Source organism: Acipenser ruthenus, chromosome 47 (genome assembly GCF_902713425.1).
Source record: "Acipenser ruthenus chromosome 47, fAciRut3.2 maternal haplotype, whole genome shotgun sequence".
Lineage (NCBI taxonomy): Eukaryota > Metazoa > Chordata > Actinopteri > Acipenseriformes > Acipenseridae > Acipenser > Acipenser ruthenus.
In genome coordinates, this window is record NC_081235.1 from 1,904,379 (window position 1) to 1,925,562 (window position 21,184).

Below are 21,184 nucleotides of genomic sequence, written 5' to 3' on the forward strand. Positions count from 1 at the left end.
ACACCACGCGGCCTTGCCTTTACCAGGGGAAACGCTCGGGGACCTCTGCACTCCCCTGACTGTATGACTCACCCTGCACACCACGCGGCCGTGCCTTTACCAGGGAAGACTCTCAGGGACCCCTGCGCTCCCCTGACTGTACGACTCACCCTACACACCACACGGCTGTGCCTTTACCAGGGAAGTCTCTCAGGGAACCCCTAATAGAAGAATGTTTGAGTCCTGCCTTCACTGGTACATTGAGAGATACTAGGATTTATACCATGTGGTTACATTTCTAGGATTTATACCATGTGGTTACATTTCCTTGTTCCTTTTTGAAGGAAGTTCCTTTTTGAGGTTAGTGACCAGTTAGAAACAACATAAGAACATAAGAAAGTTTACAAACGAGAGGGGGCCATTCAGCCCATCTTGCTCGTTTGGTTGTTAGTAGCTTATTGATACCAGAATCTCATCAAGCAGCTTCTTGAAGTAACCCAGGGTGTCAGCTTCAACAACATTACTGGGGTGTTGGTTCCAGACCCTCACAATTCTCTGTGTAAAAAAGTGCCTCCTATTTTCTGTTCTGAATGCCCCTTTATCTAATCTCCATTTGTGACCTCTGGTCCTTGTTTCTTTTTTCAGGTCAAAAAAGTCCCCTGGGTTGACATTGTCTATACCTTTTAAGATTTTGAATGCTTGAATCAGATCACCGCATAATCTTCTTTGTTCAAGACTGAATAGATTCAATTCTTTAAGCCTGTCTGCATATGACATGCCTTTTAAACCCGGGATAATTCTGATTGCTCTTCTTTGCACTCTTTCTACAGCAGCAATATCCTTTTTGTAACAAGGTGACCAGAACTGAACACAATATTATAGGTGAGGTCTTACTAATGCATTGTAAAGTTTTAACATTACTTCCCTTGACTTAAATTCAACACTTCTCACAATATATCCGAGCATCTTGTTGGCCTTTTTTTTATAGCTTCCCCACATTGTCTAGATGGAGACATTTCTGAGTCAACATAAACTCCTAGGTCTTTTTCATAGATTCCTTCTTCAATTTCAGGATCTCCCATATGATATTTATAATGCACATTTTTATTGCCTGGTTAGTGACCAAATACATTCTATTGTTAAGCATGTTACGTATCCTTTAAAGCAAACTGTATTTATAAAACATTGACATTCACAAAATACCAACTTTGGATGTGTAATAGGGATAGTATTGTGTTGCTTTGCATAGATGTCAATTCTATTTGAATGCTGACATTATTGATCAACCTGATGGCCAAGCAGTGCATCACAGAGAGTCTCTGTCGTATGTTTCCTTTACTGGTCCCCACGCAAATCTGCACTCAAATTTCCTAAAATCTGCAAAGAGGAAAATGTATTTTCTGCAAAGAATTTGTCCAATTGTGCAGCAATGATTTTTGAATGAACAATAGTGTTGTATTAATAGGCCTACTTACTCATGCCTGGCTGCTTGAGACCAAGATACAGAGTTATTGCACTTATAAAATGGCTTTAGAAATAAAATAAAAAAACAATATTTTTTTAAACTTTAAGTTTTATGTAATGTATCCTTCATCAGCCAATGCAGAATAGCCCCTATGTCTTTAGAAGCTACACATTTGCTGACAAAATGTAGTACATTTTTCATTATTCTAATGTTTTCAGCGCAGTTTGAAAATCTAAAAATATAGCTGCTTATTTAGATGTTTTATACACTTTGGTAAATGAAGTTGACATTTGAAATCACTGTTTCCCTGGTACAATAATCGCACTCTGCACCCTTATTTATTCCTCCAAACGCTCTGCCTGCGTCTCTGCTCAACACCTCAACACGTCTCTGTTTAACTTCTCCAGAACCTCACTGTCAGTCAACCTCAACAAAACTGCTCACTGCATTATAATGCACACTGCAATTACTGCAATGTATTTCACTTTTACCATACTTTTGATATGCACTACTTTAGTGCCACTTAACAGCAGTAATAGGTACCACTGAAGAACAATGTAGTTCTGCTCTGCACTCAATTCTGCAAGCAGGGGCTGATTTTGCGAGGGATTACTTTATATACCATCCTCTAGTAAGCAGGGACTGATTCTGCGAGGGACTACTTTACATTACCATTCTCTAGTAAGCAGGGGCTGATTCTGAGAGGGATTACTTTATATACCTTCCTCCAGCAAGCAGGGACTGATTCTGAGAGGGATTACTTTATATACCTTCCTCCAGCAAGCAGGGACTGATTCTGCGAGGGACTACTTTACATTACCATTCTCTAGTAAGCAGGGGCTGATTCTGAGAGGGATTACTTTATATACCTTCCTCCAGCAAGCAGGGACTGATTCTGCGAGGGACTACTTTACATTACCATTCTCTAGTAAGCAGGGGCTGATTCTGAGAGGGATTACTTTATATACCTTCCTCCAGCAAGCAGGGACTGATTCTGCGAGGGACTACTTTACATTACCATTCTCTAGTAAGCAGGGGCTGATTCTGAGAGGGATTACTTTATATACCTTCCTCCAGCAAGCAGGGGCTGATTCTGCGAGGGACTACTTTAAATACCATCGTCTAGTAAGCAGGGGCTGATTCTGAGAGGGATTACTTTACATTACCATTCTCTAGTAAGCAGGGGCTGATTCTGAGAGGGATTACTTTATATACCTTCCTCCAGCAAGCAGGGACTGATTCTGCGAGGGACTACTTTACATTACCATTCTCTAGTAAGCAGGGGCTGATTCTGAGAGGGATTACTTTATATACCTTCCTCCAGTAAGCAGGGGCTGATTCTGAGAGGGATTACTTTATATACCATCGTCTAGTAAGCAGGGGCTGATTCTGCGAGGGACTACTTTACATTACCATCCTCCAGGTGACGTACCCTCTGACAATGTGGCATGAATTATGAATCACCCCGTATGAAAAACCATGACATGTGATATATATATGTCATGGCTCATCCATACAGCAATATTGTATTGTATATAATGTCCTTTGGCTCCTTGGTTAATCGCTTACTTTCACAGTTCATCGCAATTCAGAAGTTTAAATGTAATTTGGAAATTGTAAACACCTTGCTTTCCTTTGATATCTACTATCAGGGACAATAAGGAAGTTGTGCCTTTACTGCCTAGATTGGTTAATTATTTATCATGAAAAATCAGATACAACTGTCTCAGCATTTTACAGCTGTGAGGAAATTAAATACTTCAGTGCTGTCACAATGCAGCAACGCCACTGTGTGCGCGTAGGACTTCAACCATCTTTATTTTTTTATTATTAACATTTTAACTTATCTACAAGTTTTCTTACTGTGTTTTTGTTTTCCCGTAGATACCCTCCTCATTCAGTAATGCTGGAGTTCTCATGTTCTTTTTACATATTATTATTATTTGTTTATTTAGCAGACGCCTTTATCCAAGGCGACTTACAGAGACTAGGGTGTGTGAACTATGCATCAGCTGCAGAGTCACTTACAACTACGTCTCACCCGAAAGATGGAGCACAAGGAGGTTAAGTGACTTGCTCAGGGTCACACAATGAGTCAGTGGCTGAGGTGGGATTTGAACTGGGGATCTCCTGGTTACAAGCCCTTTTCTTTAACCACTGGACCACACAACCTCCTAAGAACATAAGAAAATGTTGTTTAACATCATCCATCAGTATAACCTTATAATGTAACAACTTGAATTTCAAACTATAATTCACAAAGGATTAACAATTACACAATTCAAAGTAAATCTGGGTCTGCTTGGGAAATGAATTTGTACAAAAGTTAATACAGTGAGCACTCAGATAACCGTTACTCAGATACACATCAGTCGCGTTTTACCAGCCTTGTATTAAGAATAAAATCAATCCCCATTATACATATGTAACAAATTAATGCGCTTACCCGTCACACAGCATTTCTGACTCCGTCACCAGTTTTCTGATACTGAGCGCATCTCTTCAATGCTACAATGTCCTTGTTTATCCGTCACCAGTTTTCTGATACTGAGCCCATCTCTTCAATGCTACAATGTCCTTGTTTATCCGTCACCAGTTTTCTGATACTGAGCCCATCTCTTCAATGCTACAATGTACTTGTTTATCCGTCACCAGTTTTCTGATACTGAGCCCATCTCTTCAATGCTACAATGTACTTGTTTATCCGTCACCAGTTTTCTGATACTGAGCCCATCTCTTCAATGTTACAATGTACTTGTTTATCCGTCACCAGCTTTCTGATACTGAGCCCATCTCTTCAGTGCTACAATGTACTTGTTTATCCGTCACCAGTTTTCTGATACTGAGCCCATCTCTTCAATGCTACAATGTACTTGTTTATCTGTCACCAGTTTTCTGATACTGAGCCCATCTCTTCAATGTTACAGTGTACTTGTTTATCCGTCACCAGTTTTCTGATACTGAGCCCATCTCTTCAATGCTACAATGTACTTGTTTATCCGTCACCAGTTTTCTGATACTGAGCCCATCTCTTCAATGTTACAGTGTACTTGTTTATCCGTCACCAGTTTTCTGATACTGAGCACATCTCTTCAATGCTACAATGTACTTGTTTATCCGTCACCAGTTTTCTGATACTGAGCGCATCTCTTCAATGCTATAATGTACTTGTTTATCTGTCAGCCTGGGGTTTTTTTTTTTCTCGCAAGCCAAATCAGTCTGTCTTTATTGTGCTGTTTGTTACACACTCCAATTTCACATGACGAAAAGGCAGCAAAAACAAAGCGAACAAGTAATGTAAAACAGTTAATCATTAAACACGTTTAGATACTGTGATGCTTTTTGCTTTAGTTGCTTTTGTGCATTTTCATTTGCAAGTGAACTGTGACATTAGAGCCTTATCGAGCACTATATTCTGCAATTTTGAATACTGACTTTGGATACTGTTTTAATTCTTGAAACTGGTATTGTTTTTAAACCTTTGCTAAATTGCATTGCCTTTTACGTTTTACGCAGTTCTGTGCATGGGTAACATTTAGATTTCATTTTGTTGTTGGGTCGTTAATGGGGAATATTACATACTGCTACAATACATACCAGATTTAAAGGTATGTACTGTATTACAGTCCACGTGCGTGTCATCTCTTTTGGCAAGTAACATTTTCAGAATCATATCGTTCTGAATTAAAATACTTCTGTTGAAAATATAGTACTGTACCAACAAAACCAACTACAGTACATCTAAATGGAAGCGTACTTATTTTAAAGCACAGTCTTTTCAGCGATGTACACTGTATTTTTGATATTGTATCTTTTGTGTTCCCTGAAACGTACAAGGGTTGGAACGGGCCAAAATGAAATAATCAGATATGTATCACAGTCGTTTAACCGTCACTGGAGTCCAGATTGTATAGGCTCGGATATGTGAGTGCAGACTGTGTTTGGTTTTACTGAAAATAAGTGAAGAAAAAGCCATGAAACTGTAGCATACTAATAAGTGAAATTTGCTTTGATATTATGTCAGTGTATCATAGCAGTGGTCCAAAGCAAGGTACCAGTTTTATCATTAGATGATGCACTACACTGAAGTGGCACAGACAGGCTGAATATAGCTTAGAAAGACCCAATACTAGCTCTTTCATTCCTCTTTCAAGATAAATAAGAGACACAATAAAATGTCATTGACATAGCTTTACATGCAGAGGGGCTCATAATAATAATCACTGAGTACTTCACAGGTTACAGATATTTGTATAAAACTGAGTGTATTGGATTTTGTAGATATCGGGCCTACAAACTGGTACTGGGAAAGCAAGCCAAAAAGCTTTGGGGAGTTGGAGAACATTTTTAAAAAGATATGTTCAAGGTCATGGTCTAAAAAAAGGAAATATTCTGAATTGCTTTTCATTTTACTTGAACTTGAGCAACCCTTGTGTTTTCAATTAGGCTCTCAGAATGTCAAAGCATTTTAAATGTTTAAACCACAGCAGGTTCTGTACAGATTATTTTAATACAGTATCAGCTTTTCATCTGTTTGTTATAATCAACTTATATCTTTGTTGGGACTATCAACTTGATTAGCCACTTATAAACATACAGTACTGTGTTCCTAAATGACGGGAGCAGCCTGTTAATAAAGAAAATCACAGCACAGTAAGAGAACACCAATATCTTCGTGAATGCTTGTTGGAACTGCATATGGCTTGCCAACTCTGGGGCAAAACATACAAAATACAAGCAAACACAGTAGCATGAGAGCAGATTATTGGAACAGGGTTCACTTGGGGGTGCTGGTGGGACCTTTCGTCAGTAAGATGTAATGGGTTTGGTTTATGTACGATATTGACATTTTAAATGTATTTATTCATTTTATGAGCCTAACAGAACAAAGCATCCCGGTAGCATAATATAATATAATATACGAGTGAATCAAAACAGATTGAATGGGTTTCAATACGAAGTGTGAATCATTGAAGTTAAAAACAACGTGGCACTGAATGATGTTTAACAGATATCTTTTTATTACTATGCTAGATTGATCTCAATGCAGACCAAAACATTTCCTATGGTCTATATGCCAGAATATTATTTTAAATTGAACCCCTGCTTTGATGTTTCTGGTGCTAATAAAAGGTATGTTTTCTTTGACACGACACGACAAGAGAATCTTGGCAACCAGCTGGACTGCCAAAGGGAATTCAGCTTGTTAATAAACAGCGGTGTGTTCCTCTATGTGTTTATCTTTCCAGCGATGTGTTCCTCATGTGTTTATCTTTCCAGCGGTGTGCTCCTCTATGTGTTTATCTTTCCAGCGGTGTGCTCCTCTATGTGTTTATCTTTCCAGCGGTGTGTTCCTCTATGTGTTTATCTTTCCAGCAGTGTGTTCCTCTATGTGTTTATCTTTCCAGCGGTGTGTTCCTCTATGTGTTTATCTTTCCAGCGGTGTGCTCCTCTATGTGTTTATCTTTCCAGCGGTGTGTTCCTCTATGTGTTTATCTTTCCAGCAGTGTGTTCCTCTATGTGTTTATCTTTCCAGCGGTGTGTTCCTCTATGTGTTTATCTTTCCAGCGGTGTGCTCCTCTATGTGTTTATCTTTCCAGCGGTGTGTTCCTCTATGTGTTTATCTTTCCAGCGGTGTGCTCCTCTATGTGTTTATCTTTCCAAGTTGCATCTAAATCATGTGCAATTGAGCATTTTTAGTATCAACTCCGTTGGAAAAATGTTGTTATTTTTAAATGTTGAATTAATCTATATAAGCCTGACAAAGAGTGTTCAAATGCTTAACAGAGCATAGGCTGTGCGCAAACCGCAGTCCATGCACACTGCAAGCAAGGGTTGCAGGTTTGTGTCCTGCTTGTTTGATGGTGATTCTACAGGGAGAGTCACATTGGCTCGAGCGCTCCTACAAGTTTGGGTGGCTAAAATGCCAGGGACCGTTTCTCTCAGCTCACCAGGCAACCAGTGAGCTCAAGCTTGGGGATCGGAGGACACTCAGTTTACTTGAGCTGTTGTAGGAGTTGCTGCTGTAAGGAAATATTTAAACTGGGGAGAAAATAGCGGAGCACTCAAAAGTAAACAAAAAAAAACTTCATGCTACACGAACATGAATCATTTTAGTAGTAAATTAAAAATGTGCTTTAAAAATGAACGTGGGTTTAACGTGCCAGTAAATGCATTGTAGCATGTAATGTTTTAAACTGTCTGAAACTTTTCACTTTGGAAAGTTGCATTATAAATACAGCAACAGATATTTTTACTAGCATGAGAAAGATCTGATGGATGAATACAGCCATGTGGTTGTTGGGAGGAGGCACATAGCTTGTTCTTTCAAATGCTGTGTATGGGGTTTTGTCCTGTTCGACATGCAGATTGAACTCAATCAAGCTGTCGTACACGGCAGCTAATGAATGACGAAAAAAAAAAAAACGGCTTTGGGCATATTACATCTTTAATAACTAATGCAGACAGAATTTAAATGCTAGATCAATGTGTCATGAACATGAGGAAAGTGCATCTTAAACCTCACTTTGCAGCCAACTGATGTATTCGGTATACAGTCCATGCCATACTCTGTCATACTATACAACGCATTTCCATAGAGTTCTCATTGATGACTAAAAGTGACTCATGGTATACATTTACCCAACACTCGTTACTCACTGTAAACTCCACTCCATTTCAGAATGATCTTTTAATAGCATCAGAACTTTCTCAAGCTGAGAAAACCGGAAACAGATCACTTTCCAATAAGAAGTTGTGATTGTTATCAAAGAGCGAAAGTTCACCCAGAGTACAAGCTGCAGCTGAAGAAGCTCTTAATGAACCAGACTCAACACAGCTGCATCAAACTGCTCAAATATCCTCTCCAGCACTGTAAACTTTTCCAGACACGCCATTACCCTGGGAGAGCACAAATACTAGCAGCAGAGCTTCACAGTGTATCACGCTTTCCCTATATTTACATACTTTTAGGAACTTTATATTTTTATTTTTTTTTATTTAGACTGCCCAATTATTTAACCCTCAATTTTCTCTCCAATGTCACTCCAGAAACGCTCCACACAGCTGCTCAGGAGACCTGAAGGTCAGCGGGCGTCCTCTGATCCCATGTTAAGCCAATTGTCCCTGCTGGTCTTGCCTCCCTAACTCATGGGAGAGCTAGAGCCAATGCTCCCTGTGGAATCCCCAGCGAAGACTGGTGACTTTGCAGAGCCAGGAACCTGCGCTCCCTTTACTGTATGACTCACCCTGCACACCACACGGCCGTGCTCTTACCAGGCAAGCCACTCAGGGACCCTAGGCTTTCACTTTTAGGTTTCTTACCATGCACTGCCATACCTTTTTGTGATTCACTTAGCAAGCCTTTTTAAGCCTTATTACAGCACCCTTTTCTATGGGAGTTTTACCCTGGCATGCTACAGTAACCATGTAGCAGGGTGAAAAATCATGAGAAATAAGCAGGAGAAAAGTCAACAAGGCACTGTCCTGATCACAGTCCAGGAGTCCGCATGGGTTTAGAAGAGAAAAATCTTACTGCTGACCTTTCAATGGAGTCTTGCGGGTTTCTGTCTGGGATTACCACTTTTACCTGTGCTTAACTCAATGCAAGGATTAAAGCATCTTAATGACTGCAAAGCATGTCAATCATTCATGAAGCAAGTTAGTTACTGAAGGTGGGGGGACAATTTCACTCTCTAGATGGCCAAGGCAGTGGAAGACAATCTTGCAAACCAATTGAACTAGTGTTGTACCAGATATTTTTAAATGAACATTTTAAATTCAATAATATCAAAACTACACATCTGAGGCTTATATAGTAAATGGAAGTGAATGGTAGAGAAGCGCATGGAATTGTTGTCACTTTAAATGAACTCCTACCCTTCTTGCTTGGTCTCCTTGTCTTCACTGGGAGTTGGGTCTGACACAGCCCGTCCAGCACAGGACTCTGCTGCGGCTCTGCTGACATTGTGTTTCTGGATCTGAGGAAAGTTCACATGTGCATTCATTGGTTAACCTGAAAAAGGAGGGGGAATTAAAATCAGTGGCTATTGAAGTGTCACAAACCCCCTGCAGTGTTTACAAGAAACACAGTACTTTACCTTTGCTGTATCTCGTGTCTCGTCCGTATCGCAGATTTATTTTTCCAACATATTCCCGACAGTCTTGGTATTTTTTTATTCACACATCATGAGTAAATATGCTGTTTTTTTCAACTTTTACTCAGGAACATTCACCAGGAGAAAGAGTTTTTATTCTAAACATTGCCGTATACCCAGTACATGCTCCCTCCTACTACAACGCTGCTAACTGAAATGAGTGGCGTATTTTGGGCACACAAAACCAGCATTGTTGATCTGGATACACTGCGATCCTTAGTAGACTTTTTTTTTCCTGGCGAACGCTCCCTAGTAAATGCCTTTTACAACCAAGATATGAACCTGAACTCCCCTGTATGACTCACCCAGCTCACCACGCGGTCATGCCTTTACCAGGAGGGACCAATTATAAATAATATTTTTTTATGGTTTTACAATATTCTCATTATTATATATATATACACTACCGGTCAAAAGTTTTAGAACACCCCAATTTTTCCAGTTTTTATTGAAATTTAAGCAGTTCAAGTCCAGTGAATAACCTGAAATGGTACAAAGGTAAGCGGTAAACTGCCAGAGGTTAAACAAAAAAAGTTTTCGTTACCAAAAACTGAAAAATAATATACAGTTCAGAGTTATACAAAAAGGCCTTTTTCAGGGAACAAGTAATGGGTTAACAACTTACAGCTGTTCTGCAGCAATGGAAGTAAATTAAGCCTTGAAAGTTGATGCTAACAATTCCTACAGGTGTCCCAACTTTTGTTGATTACTTACAAACCCTCTGTCTGTATAAAAGCAGTGTTGGAACAGACTGTGTTACTACACCCTCTTAAGCATTATTTGGACAGTATTGTACTGCAGGAAGTAGTATATTGCTCTCATAATGGCGAGAAAAAGGCAATTAACAAAGGAAGACAGACAGACCATTATAACCCTAAAAGTATAGGTCTTTCCTTTAGAGAAATTGCAAAGAAAGCCAAGGTGTAAGTGAGTACAGTTTCCTACATCATCAAAAGGCACTTGGAAACTAGAGGAAACTCTGACAGGAGGTCTGGCAGACCCAAAGCCACAACAGAATCAGAAGACAAGTTTCTGAGCGTCAACAGCTTGCGTGATAGGTGGCTCACAGGACAACAGCTTCAAGCACAGCTTAACACTGGTCGAAGTAAGCAAGTCTCAATTTCAACTGTGAAGAGAAGACTTCGAGCTGCAGGTTTGACAGGTCGAGTGGCAGTAAGAAAGCCATTGCTAAGATGGCAAAATAAGAAAAAGAGGCTTGCCTGGGCCATGAAGCACCGCCAGTGGACTACTGAAGACTGTCTTATGGACAGATGAACCGAAGATTTCAAATTTTGATTCATCACGCAGGGTTTTTGTACGCCGTCGAGTAGGCGAAAGGATGGTTCCTCGGTGTGTGACACCAACTGTCAAACATGGAGGAGGAAGCGTGATGGTCTGGGGCTCTTTTGCTAGATCCAGAGTCGGCGACTTGCACAGAGTGAGTGGCACCCTGAACCAAAACTGCTACCACAGCATTTAGCAGCGCCATGCAATACCCTCTGGTATACGCCTAGTTGGTCAGGGGTTCATCCTAAAGCAAGATAATGACCCAAAACATACCTCCAGGCTATGTCAGAACTACCTTGGAAGAAAACAACAAGACGGTAGGCTTCAAATCATGGAATGGCCAGCACAGTCTCCAGACTTAAACCCCATCAAGCTGGTTTGGGATGAACTGGACAAAAGGGTGAAAGCAAAGCAACCTACAAGTGCAACACATTTGTGGGAACTTCTGCAACAGCGATGGGAAGAACTTTCCGAACAATATTTGATTTCCATTGTAGAAAGAATGTCACGAGTGTGTTCGGCTGTAATATCTGCAAAAGGTGGCTACTTTGATGAGTCAAAAATTCAGATTAAATTTTGTTAAACAAAACGATTCCATGATTTCTTTTTTATCTCCAATTGTTTATTTGTTCTATGCTTTAATTTCAGAGTACATTGAGACATTAAACTGCGTAAATGTCAATAAAAACTGGAAAAATGGAGCTGTTCTAAAACTTTTGACCTGTAGTGTATGTATATATATATATATATATATATATATATATATATATATATATATATATATATATATATATATATATATATATATATATATTGTAATATAGCGGGTTGTGAGAGACGGCAGGGAGGGGGTTAACCTCCCTGCAAGAAAAAAAAAACATGTGGAAATGCACCTTTTTGTTGGATTTGTATTGCTTTATTGTTTCAATTGATTTGCTTATTGTTTGCTTTAATTGTTTGATTATTAATTATTATCCGCACCTGGGCATTATTAAAATTTAGATCCAGGTGCGGAAGTTTAAAAGGAGAGCAAGCAGTCTGCTCGGGGCTGCTGAGTGGAAGGAGGCAGTAGGTGCGCTGTCTCCGAGTAGCCAAAGGAAGAGAGGAAAAAGTAAGTGCTGTAAAAAAGCCAGTGTGTTTTGTGAAGACGGGTAAACAGCGTAGCTGTCCCGCGTTAGTCAGGGTGTTCCTGAAAGTCGAGTTAGTGCTCCGGAAGAGCTAGGTGTTATTTTGATTTTTGTATTTGCTGTGTTTTCTGTTTATTAAAAAAAATTGCGCAAACGCGCTTTGAAAAATCCATTTCTGTGTGCCGGGTCTATTCTTAAAGGGGCAACGAACTCAAGTGGGTGCGAATCGTTTACATTTGGTGGCAGCGGTTGTGGGCGCCCCTGGAGACCCAAATGGATTTTAAAGAATTAATTGAGATGTTCAATAAAAACACCGCTGCTCAGGTGGAGCAGATTAAGAAGATGGAGAGGCAGAGACAGGAGCTGGGCGGGGCCCCGTTGATAATACAAGAGCGGGAGCCAACGGAACTGGAGCGGCTGCTACAAAAGTGGGAGCTGCCGTCCCGAGAGCCAGAGGGGGTGGAGCTACCGTCCCGAGAGCCAGAGGGGGTGGAGCTACCGTCCCGAGAGCCAGAGGGGGAGGAGCTGCCGCTGCCGGAGCCCAGAGGGGAGGAGCCGCCGCTGCCAGAGCCCAGAGGGGAGGAGCCGCCGCTTCCAGAGCCCAGAGGGGAGGAGCCGCCGCTGCCAGAGCCCAGAGGGGAGGAGCCGCCGCTGCCAGAGCCCAGAGGGGAGGAGCTGCCGCTGCCAGAGCCCAGAGGGGAGGAGCTGCCGCTGCCAGAGCCCAGAGGGGAGGAGCTGCCGCTGCCAGAGCCCAGAGGGGAGGAGCTGCCGCTGCCGGAGCCCAGAGGGGAGGAGCTGCCGCTGCTGGAGCCCAGAGGGGAGGAGCTGCCGCTTCCGGAGCCTAGGGAGGTGAAAAGCGTACCTCCACCACAGCCCCGACCACCACCCCTACGGTCCAGTCCGGCGTCGCTGCGTCCAGTCCCTTACCCCTTGCTCCTGGACACCCTGTCGGTTAGCCTGGACCTCCCTTCACTTGACCTGGAGCCCAGGAGTCGGCAGGATCGGGCACAGTTCTCCACCTGGTCCCCTGCTCCGCTCCTCCCGGACATTAAGACGTCGCTGTGCTGCTCCCAGACGTCGCGTACGCTTCCCCTGGTCGCTACGTCGCTCCCCCTTGCTGACCGGACGTCGCTGCACTGGGTCCCAGCTGCAGACCTCTGCCCGCTACTGCAGCCTCCAGTGCCCCGGTTGTCGTGCCGGTCGGCCCTGACAAACCGGTGGGGTCCCTCGTCGCCGGTGCGCGGTCCCTACCTGGCTGACCCAGGACGTGGACCGATCCACCCTCGAGTTCGCCCGTGGAGGAGGGCGAAAATTGACATTTATGGACTCGAGGGTGGGTGGTTGTGTTTTAGGGGAGGAGGTGGCCGTCTCATGGCCGGTGTCTTGGAAAGACAAGGGGGGGGATGTGTAATATAGCGGGTTGTGAGAGACGGCAGGGAGGGGGTTAACCTCCCTGCAAGAAAAAAAAAACATGTGGAAATGCACCTTTTTGTTGGATTTGTATTGCTTTATTGTTTCAATTGATTTGCTTATTGTTTGCTTTAATTGTTTGATTATTAATTATTATCCGCACCTGGGCATTATTAAAATTTAGATCCAGGTGCGGAAGTTTAAAAGGAGAGCAAGCAGTCTGCTCGGGGCTGCTGAGTGGAAGGAGGCAGTAGGTGCGCTGTCTCCGAGTAGCCAAAGGAAGAGAGGAAAAAGTAAGTGCTGTAAAAAAGCCAGTGTGTTTTGTGAAGACGGGTAAACAGCGTAGCTGTCCCGCGTTAGTCAGGGTGTTCCTGAAAGTCGAGTTAGTGCTCAAGAGGAGCTAGGTGTTTATTTTGTTTGTATTTGTTTTGTTTTGTGTTCATTAAAAAAATAGCGCAAACGCGCTGGAAAAAATCCATTTCTGTGTGCCGGGTCTATTCTTAAAGGGGCAACGAACCCGAGTGAGGGTGAACCTTTTACAATATATATATATATATATATATATATATATATATATATATATATATATATATATATATATATATATATATATATATATATATATATATACACAGTATATATTTTTTTTTTACACTAAAATGTGTAGGAATCATTTTACTATTTTTCTTCAACAAAATTTGCCTCGCCAATCCCATTCACCCAAGGCAGCCTGTACTGGGTTCAGATCTGGACATGGCAGGTGAGCAGGTGATTCCAAGAGGAGCTGCTACTGTTTGAACCCAATCCTGTGTATCTGTCTGCATGCAAGGGAAGAACCTTTACTAGAATCTGAGAAGTGATCAACTCCTACATTCCTGGATATAATTCTGCTTGCAACAGCCCCTTACAAGCAACCTTTGATTGGTGCTTTGAACACAGCACTGTTAACTTGAACTTGTTTAGACTTTCATTCACACACCTTGGTCACAATGGTATTAGCTCCACTCCACCCTCCCACACAGCCTAACCCTGTTATTTCTGCCCTTGTGCTACCATTGCCCCACCATTGCCCCATTGCATAGCCACTATCTGGCTACAAGACAAAGGAATGCTGAACTCAGATGGAAGTCATTAAGCTCTTTTTCAACCAGGTCCAAATACACCCCCTCTGGAACACATAAGCTGTGAAATAACACAACAGATTTTGTCTAAGCAGCCCATGGCCCAAGGGTGAGGACGGCACATTCCAGCATCCTGGGAAAGAAAGCAAGCTTGTTGAAAACTCATTCTGAGGCCTTTGTGCTTGTCTGTTAGTGAAGAACCAAAACAAATTGAACTCAGTATGGCTCAGGTATATAAAATACAAGTATGTCAGTTTCTCACAGCTGTAAATAGTACATACGCAGAACACCATGACTGTCATCCAAGAAAATGTAAGTGTTACATACACTGCCTGGCCACTTTATTAGGAACTGTACCGACTATCAGGTTCTATTTGCCATGGTCACAACTTGACATGCCATAGACTCCACAAGGTGTTGATAGGTGTCTCAGTGGATCCATTCAGTCATGTATATTTCAGACCTGACAAGCCTCTTTACCCATGTTTCCCCTCTGTCTGTCACTGTTTGCAACCATAGCTTTCCCTTTGTCTTTCCCTTTGTCATTGCTGATCCACTCTGGTGACTCTTGGAGCAGCCGAACCAACAGGACTTGTTGCCGTGGCACCCGCTCTACCTGCACCCACTAGCATGCCTCTTTCCAGCGCTGCTAGATCTCTCCCCATTTCTGCTAGACTGTTCTCAATAGTGCTGCTCCCTCAGGTTAATAGTACTGTCACATCACATGATCAACCTAACACGCATCTCTATTGCAGTCAGGTAGACAGGTCCGAACACTGTGGCAAGGCAGCAGCCTCAATATATTCACAGATTCTGAGATTTAAAATAGCTCGAGGGATCCATTGGAGCATGTTATGTTGCTTTGGGCAAGTTGCTGTCAAATAGTACTCTCATAGGTCAGTGACTCATTAAGGTAAGAGAGTACAAACCATGGGATGTTATAAGGAGTTTATAATGCAATAGTGAGGTCAGTTTTTCTCTGTGCATTACAAAAAGAGCATTCAAACTTTGGAGTACTGCAAAGAGCTACTAGACTAATCCCAGGGTAAAAAGGTAGATAGGTGGAAGGAACTGAATCTATGTAGTCTAGAACAAAGAAGTCCAATGCGTCAACAATGTTAATCCTAGTGACTATGTCAAGAACAGCACTGAGATACAAAGGACACAGTTTGAAATTTGGTGGAGATTTAGGACAGAGGGTAGGAGATACTTCTTTACACAGACAGTGGTGAGGGGATGGAATGGGTTGCCTTTTGAGATCAATCAGCTACTAGGAAGCAGATGAGCCAAATGGCTTCCTCTTGTTTGTTAATTGTCTCATGTTCTTCAGTTTTTGTTGCTTCACATATGTAAAATAGGACAGATCAATAAAAGTGTCTTCAGATTACTGAGCAGCAGCACCATCTAGTGCACAGCTGTGTATTGCAGCAAAACAAAGTGTCAGACTTGTGCAAAGACACTTTGACTGGTCAAGCCTGTGTATATCTATGGCAAACAACTAGAACTTAGGAGAAGCTCCTAAACTCGGGTGAAACACCTGCATAGACTCATCGGAAAATACAAAACAAAAAGCACGCAGTGCGAGTATCTGCAGTAATAACGACTCAGAATGACAGCAAACAGCATCACAAGAGAGCACTGCATTTGAAGCTATTGCAATACTGCACAACTAGTCCAGTGTGTCTATTTCACAAGGAAGTCCCTTGGATTACAATTGAACTTTTTAAATAAAACCTGCCCAAGTAAAATACTGTCATCTAAATCTGCAATTTCACAAAAGCATTTCAACAGTAGGTAAAACGGGAACGCCTTACATAAGAATGAATGACCTGCTTCAGATCATGCAAAGCTAGCTACTGCGACTCAGATCCTTCTGTAGCTAAAAGCTTTTTTTTCTTTTCACCGATTTCTGTGTGTACCTCAGGAATTACAGAATGTAAAGTTTACAGTGGCACTGATAAGATCATATACTAGCTTACCCAGAGTGGCTTTGTAGACAAACATGTACCAGTCAGTGCTTCATTCTACCAGAGGGCAGCTTTGTCTTAATATTTAGAATGAGGAAGACAGTGGCATGAAAGTACAAGTAGTCAGCTTTGTATGTTCATTCAGTAAATGTAATGTACACAGTGAACACAGCCATTATAATGACACCTTCCAGAGTGAAGTCTCAGATAAGCGCCTGTGCATGATAAAAAAAAAAAAACTTGCATTATACTGTTTTCAAACAAAACTACCTGTAAAATACATCATCATTAACTATTTATAGAATGCACATTTGCTCATTATCCTGTTACCTAAAATTTAACTACTTAGCTATGTAAATATTTATTTTTACACTTAGGTTTGTGCACTTTGATAATAAATTACAAAAAGGACCATTTATTGTACTTTAACATTCAGTTTCCAAGACCTTGCAAATCTTAAGAAATGTGAACTATTTCAGTAGTTATTTATTGACAATATGTGGTCGACAGTTAGTACAAAAAAAAGAACAAAATGTTTGGTTTCTTACCTGTGTACCTAGTCGCGACTTCTCTGTCCCCAGACTGCCGAGCGAGTGAACCACGAGACCGGAGAGGCCGAAGTGCTGCCGCGGTGTAAAGGTTGCTGCGTCTGGCCACGGCTGGCTGGTAACTAATTAACACCTCAGGTTGTGTGTTTTGAAACGTTGCAGGTTTTGGAGGAATTGTCCCGTTGTTTGTGATAAGCACATCTTCCGTCATTAAAAGATAAGCGTGTGAATTTGGCATGATGAGAAAACGGAACAGTAAGTCATCCCCTCCTCCGCCCAGATAACGTGAGTACACCTGTATTTCTTTATTTTATACCGTTTCCTGTTGAGCTGCTTCTTTTCCATTCAAATATATGAAATTTTTTAAAAAAAGTATGTTTTATTACTATATATATATATATATAATGTATTTTCCACAGACAAGGATACAAAAACGATGTTTTATGCAACAATACATAATTCGTGGTAGGCTTCGCGCCATTCATGTATTTATTTCCTCTGGCTGTATAATTTATTCGAGTTTTTAAAGTTCAGTTGTCAGAAATGAACAATTAAAGTGTAAAAAAAGTATTTTTCCAAAACAATCATGTTTGTTTTTACAGTAATGTAAAGGAAATGTCATCTTTGTTTGTAATGAGCATTGATACTTATGAAATTGCACTGGAGACTGAAGTCCTCTACATGAATCCACAGAGCAGGCTTAAAGAACAAGCGTAACCTGATGACCCATAAGGGGAGCATTTCTTACTGTTCACCGTCATTGGCTTTTTCCACTGCACCCCAGGCCCTCTCATATTAATGACCAGCAAGTGATGGTGATCTGTAAAGTGATGGTGATCTATAAAGTGATGGTGATCTATAAAGTGATGGTGATCTGTAAAGTGATGGTGATCTATAAAGTGATGGTGATCTATAAAGTGATGGTGATCTGTAAAGTGATGGTGATCTGTAAAGTGATGGTGATCTGTAAAGTGATGGTGATCTATAAAGTGATGGTGATCTGTAAAGTGATGGTGATCTGTAAAGTGATGTTGATCTGTAAAGTGATGGTGATCTATAAAGTGATAGTGATCTATAAAGTGATGGTGATCTGTAAAGTGATGGTGATCTGTAAAGTGATGGTGATCTATAAAGTGATGGTGATCTATAAAGTGATGGTGATCTGTAAAGTGATGGTGATCTATAAAGTGATGCTGATCTGTATAGTGATGGTGACCAGTAAAGCCTTTCAGTACATTTTCCATTTGAACAATCTCTGTACCTGCTGAGCCAGCATTACTGACAGGATACTGACAGTGTATCCATTACCCACAGTTTAGAGACTCTTAATTTAGATTGCTAATATATGTCCAGGATACACTGTCAGTATCCTGTCAGCATTACTGACAGGATACTGACAGTGTATCCATTACCCACAGTTTAGAGACTCTTAATTTAGATTGCTAATATATGTCCATCTTAGTATTTCTTCTGGTTAACCTCAATGCCTTGTGTTGCTACTGCAGATTATCATTAGTCCTTATAAATTGATAGAAATACATCAGTATTAAACCATACATGCAAGATAGTAAGAGTATTGTTTTAGACTGAAAGGAATGATAGTCCGACCCATTTAAGGTGATTGTAGTTAACAGAATAATCCCATCACTCTTACAGGTCATGCACTTCCCTTCACTGGCCTCTTTCCTGTGGTTATCAGCTGCTCCCCTATTCACTGACATGCTTTCAGCCAGTAAAACGACCCAGAAGACACTGCTGAAATGACCCAGGAAGTGTAAACAGATAACTCCACAATAAGGCATGGAAACTGAGAGTCCGATTCTTTTAAATTGAAAATACTATAACACGTATTTCTCTTAAAATTGCACATTTGAGAGCTATGTAGGTAATGGAAGTACAAAACAAGTGAGATTTCTGAAATGATTTTGTTAGCTTCGGGTGGATGGAAAAGGGTAACACGGATGAATCTCCTCCTCATGTGTCATTCATGTCATTAGGTTCCAGCTCCTGCCTTGTTTCTGGTTTTCATGACAACATTGAGACTTATTGTTGCTGCTGAGGACCATTTCTAGTTGCCTTAGTTCAGAAGGGCTTTTTGCATCATCAATTTGAGACTAAAGGTAAGAGAGTGAGGCTGCTTTGATTATAGCCTCGCCTGTGCACCTGTGCGAGCTTCCCGGATGAAATGCTTTGATTATAGTCTCGCCTGTGCACCTGTGCGAGCTTCCCGGATGACATGCTTTGATTATAGTCTCGCCTGTGCACCTGTGTGAGCTTCCCGGATGACATACTTTGATTATAGTCTCGCCTGTGCACCTGTGCGAGCTTCCCGGATGACATGCTTTGGTAATAGTCTCGCCTGTGCACCTGTGCGAGCTTCCTGGATGACATGCTTTGATTATAGTCTCGCCTGTGCACCTGTGCGAGCTTCCCGGATGACATGCTTTGATTATAGTCTCGCCTGTGCACCTGTGCGAGCTTCCCGGATGACATGCTTTGATTATAGTCTCGCCTGTGCACCTGTGTGAGCTTCCCGGATGACATGCTTTGATTATAGGCTCGCCTGTGCACCTGTGTGAGCTTCCCGGATGACATACTTTGATTATAGTCTCGCCTGTGCACCTGTGCGAGCTTCCCGGATGACATGCTTTGATTATAGTCTCGCCTGTGCACCTGTGCGAGCTTCCCAGATGATAGTTGAGTTGTAATGGTGTAGTTCAATTCCAGTGATTGTTGAAGGTAGCGGCCCCCCTGGCCAGGCACCCTGTGAGCTCATGCAGACACCTGCAGGGTTGACGTTTGTCCTTCAGGGCTGGTAGCTCATCAAGCATCCTATACAAACACCAGCTGTCAATTCCTCAGAAGTTACCCTTAGAAAAGTTTCCCATAGTAAAAGCAAAGCAAAGTGTAATAAAGCACAGTGAAAGCATAGTAAAACATATATAAACATTGTAAGCCTAGAAGTATATGGTAAAGCATATTGAAAAACAAAACATGATAAACTGTGGTAAATGCATAGTACAACCAGACCAGAATTATCCTGGTTTTAAAAGGCATGTTGTATGCAGACAGGCTAAAAGAATTTAATCTATTCAGTCTTGAACAAAGAAGACTACGCGGTGATCTGATTCAAGCATTCAGAATCCTAAAAGGTATAGACAATGTCGACCGAGGGGACTTTTTCGACCTGAAAAAAGAAACAAGGACCAGGGGTCACAAATGGATATTAGATAAAGGGGCATTCAGAACAGAAAATAGGAGGCACTTTTTTACACAGAGAATTGTGAGGGTCTGGAACCAACTATGGAACCAGTAATGTTGTTGAAGCTGACACCTTGGGATCCTTCAAGAAGCTGCTTGATGAGATTCTGGGATCAATAAGCTACTAACAACCAAACGAGCAAGATGGGCCGAATGGCCTCCCCTCGTTTGTAAACTTTCTTATGTTCTTATGTTTTAACCATGGAGAAAGCATGGGAAAACTACAAAATGACTACAAATGTACTGTGGTAAAAAAAGGGTATTTATGAGTTTTCAATGTTCACCAAAGTGTGTTTTAAAAATGCTGTTGTTCAGGAACTCAAAGGGTGTTTTTAGTTTCAGTGCGTATTGAAATATTAATGAACACTAGCAGAGTGCCACTAATGTAACCGCTGATTTTTCAGAAATGATTGCAGCATGTAAGTCCATAGAGATTAAAGGACTGACTGCTTACTAAAGCTTTAAAATCAACGTTTTTGTCTTGTTTTGGCACTGCCAACATTATCACTGGGATTCTTTTTATGGTGAAGATCGTTAGACTCCTTGCTTATTTATTTATTTTTATTCAGGAGAGGCAGAAAAGTGGCACCCTTAAAAGTTTAGTTTAATTGGGGGTCCCAGTGGGTCTCGCCTTCTTGTCAAGCTATTTAGTTAATACCTTTCAGACCATTTTGGTTTACATTAAGTTTTCTTTTAGGGAGAGAAATTCTCCTTCAAAATTCAAATGACCTGATTTAGCACTAGAACCCGAAGAGGCCTTTACCGTCTGGCAAGGCCTGCCTCGTGCCGGTAAATGCAAGCCCTCTTGAGGGCTCTGTTGCTATTAGAAAATGACTGTGTTACAAAAAACAACATTTCAAGTT

General features: G+C 41.4%; 1 protein-coding gene across 2 annotated transcripts in view; it reads right to left on the reverse strand.

Annotated features, from left to right (window-relative positions):
• The window catches only part of LOC117970566 (disabled homolog 2-like), a 49,608-nt gene extending 32,284 nt beyond the window's left edge, over nt 1-17,324 (reverse strand). For both annotated transcript variants that reach the window (XM_059014286.1, XM_059014285.1), the window contains exons 1-2: nt 17,061-17,324; nt 9,323-9,458 (exon numbers count right to left, since the gene is read on the reverse strand). In XM_059014286.1, the coding sequence (XP_058870269.1) occupies nt 9,323-9,410 (88 nt within the window). In that variant the 5' untranslated portion in view covers nt 9,411-9,458; nt 17,061-17,324. The remainder of the gene's footprint in view (nt 1-9,322; nt 9,459-17,060) is intronic.
• Nucleotides 17,325-21,184: the final 3,860 nt, after the last annotated feature.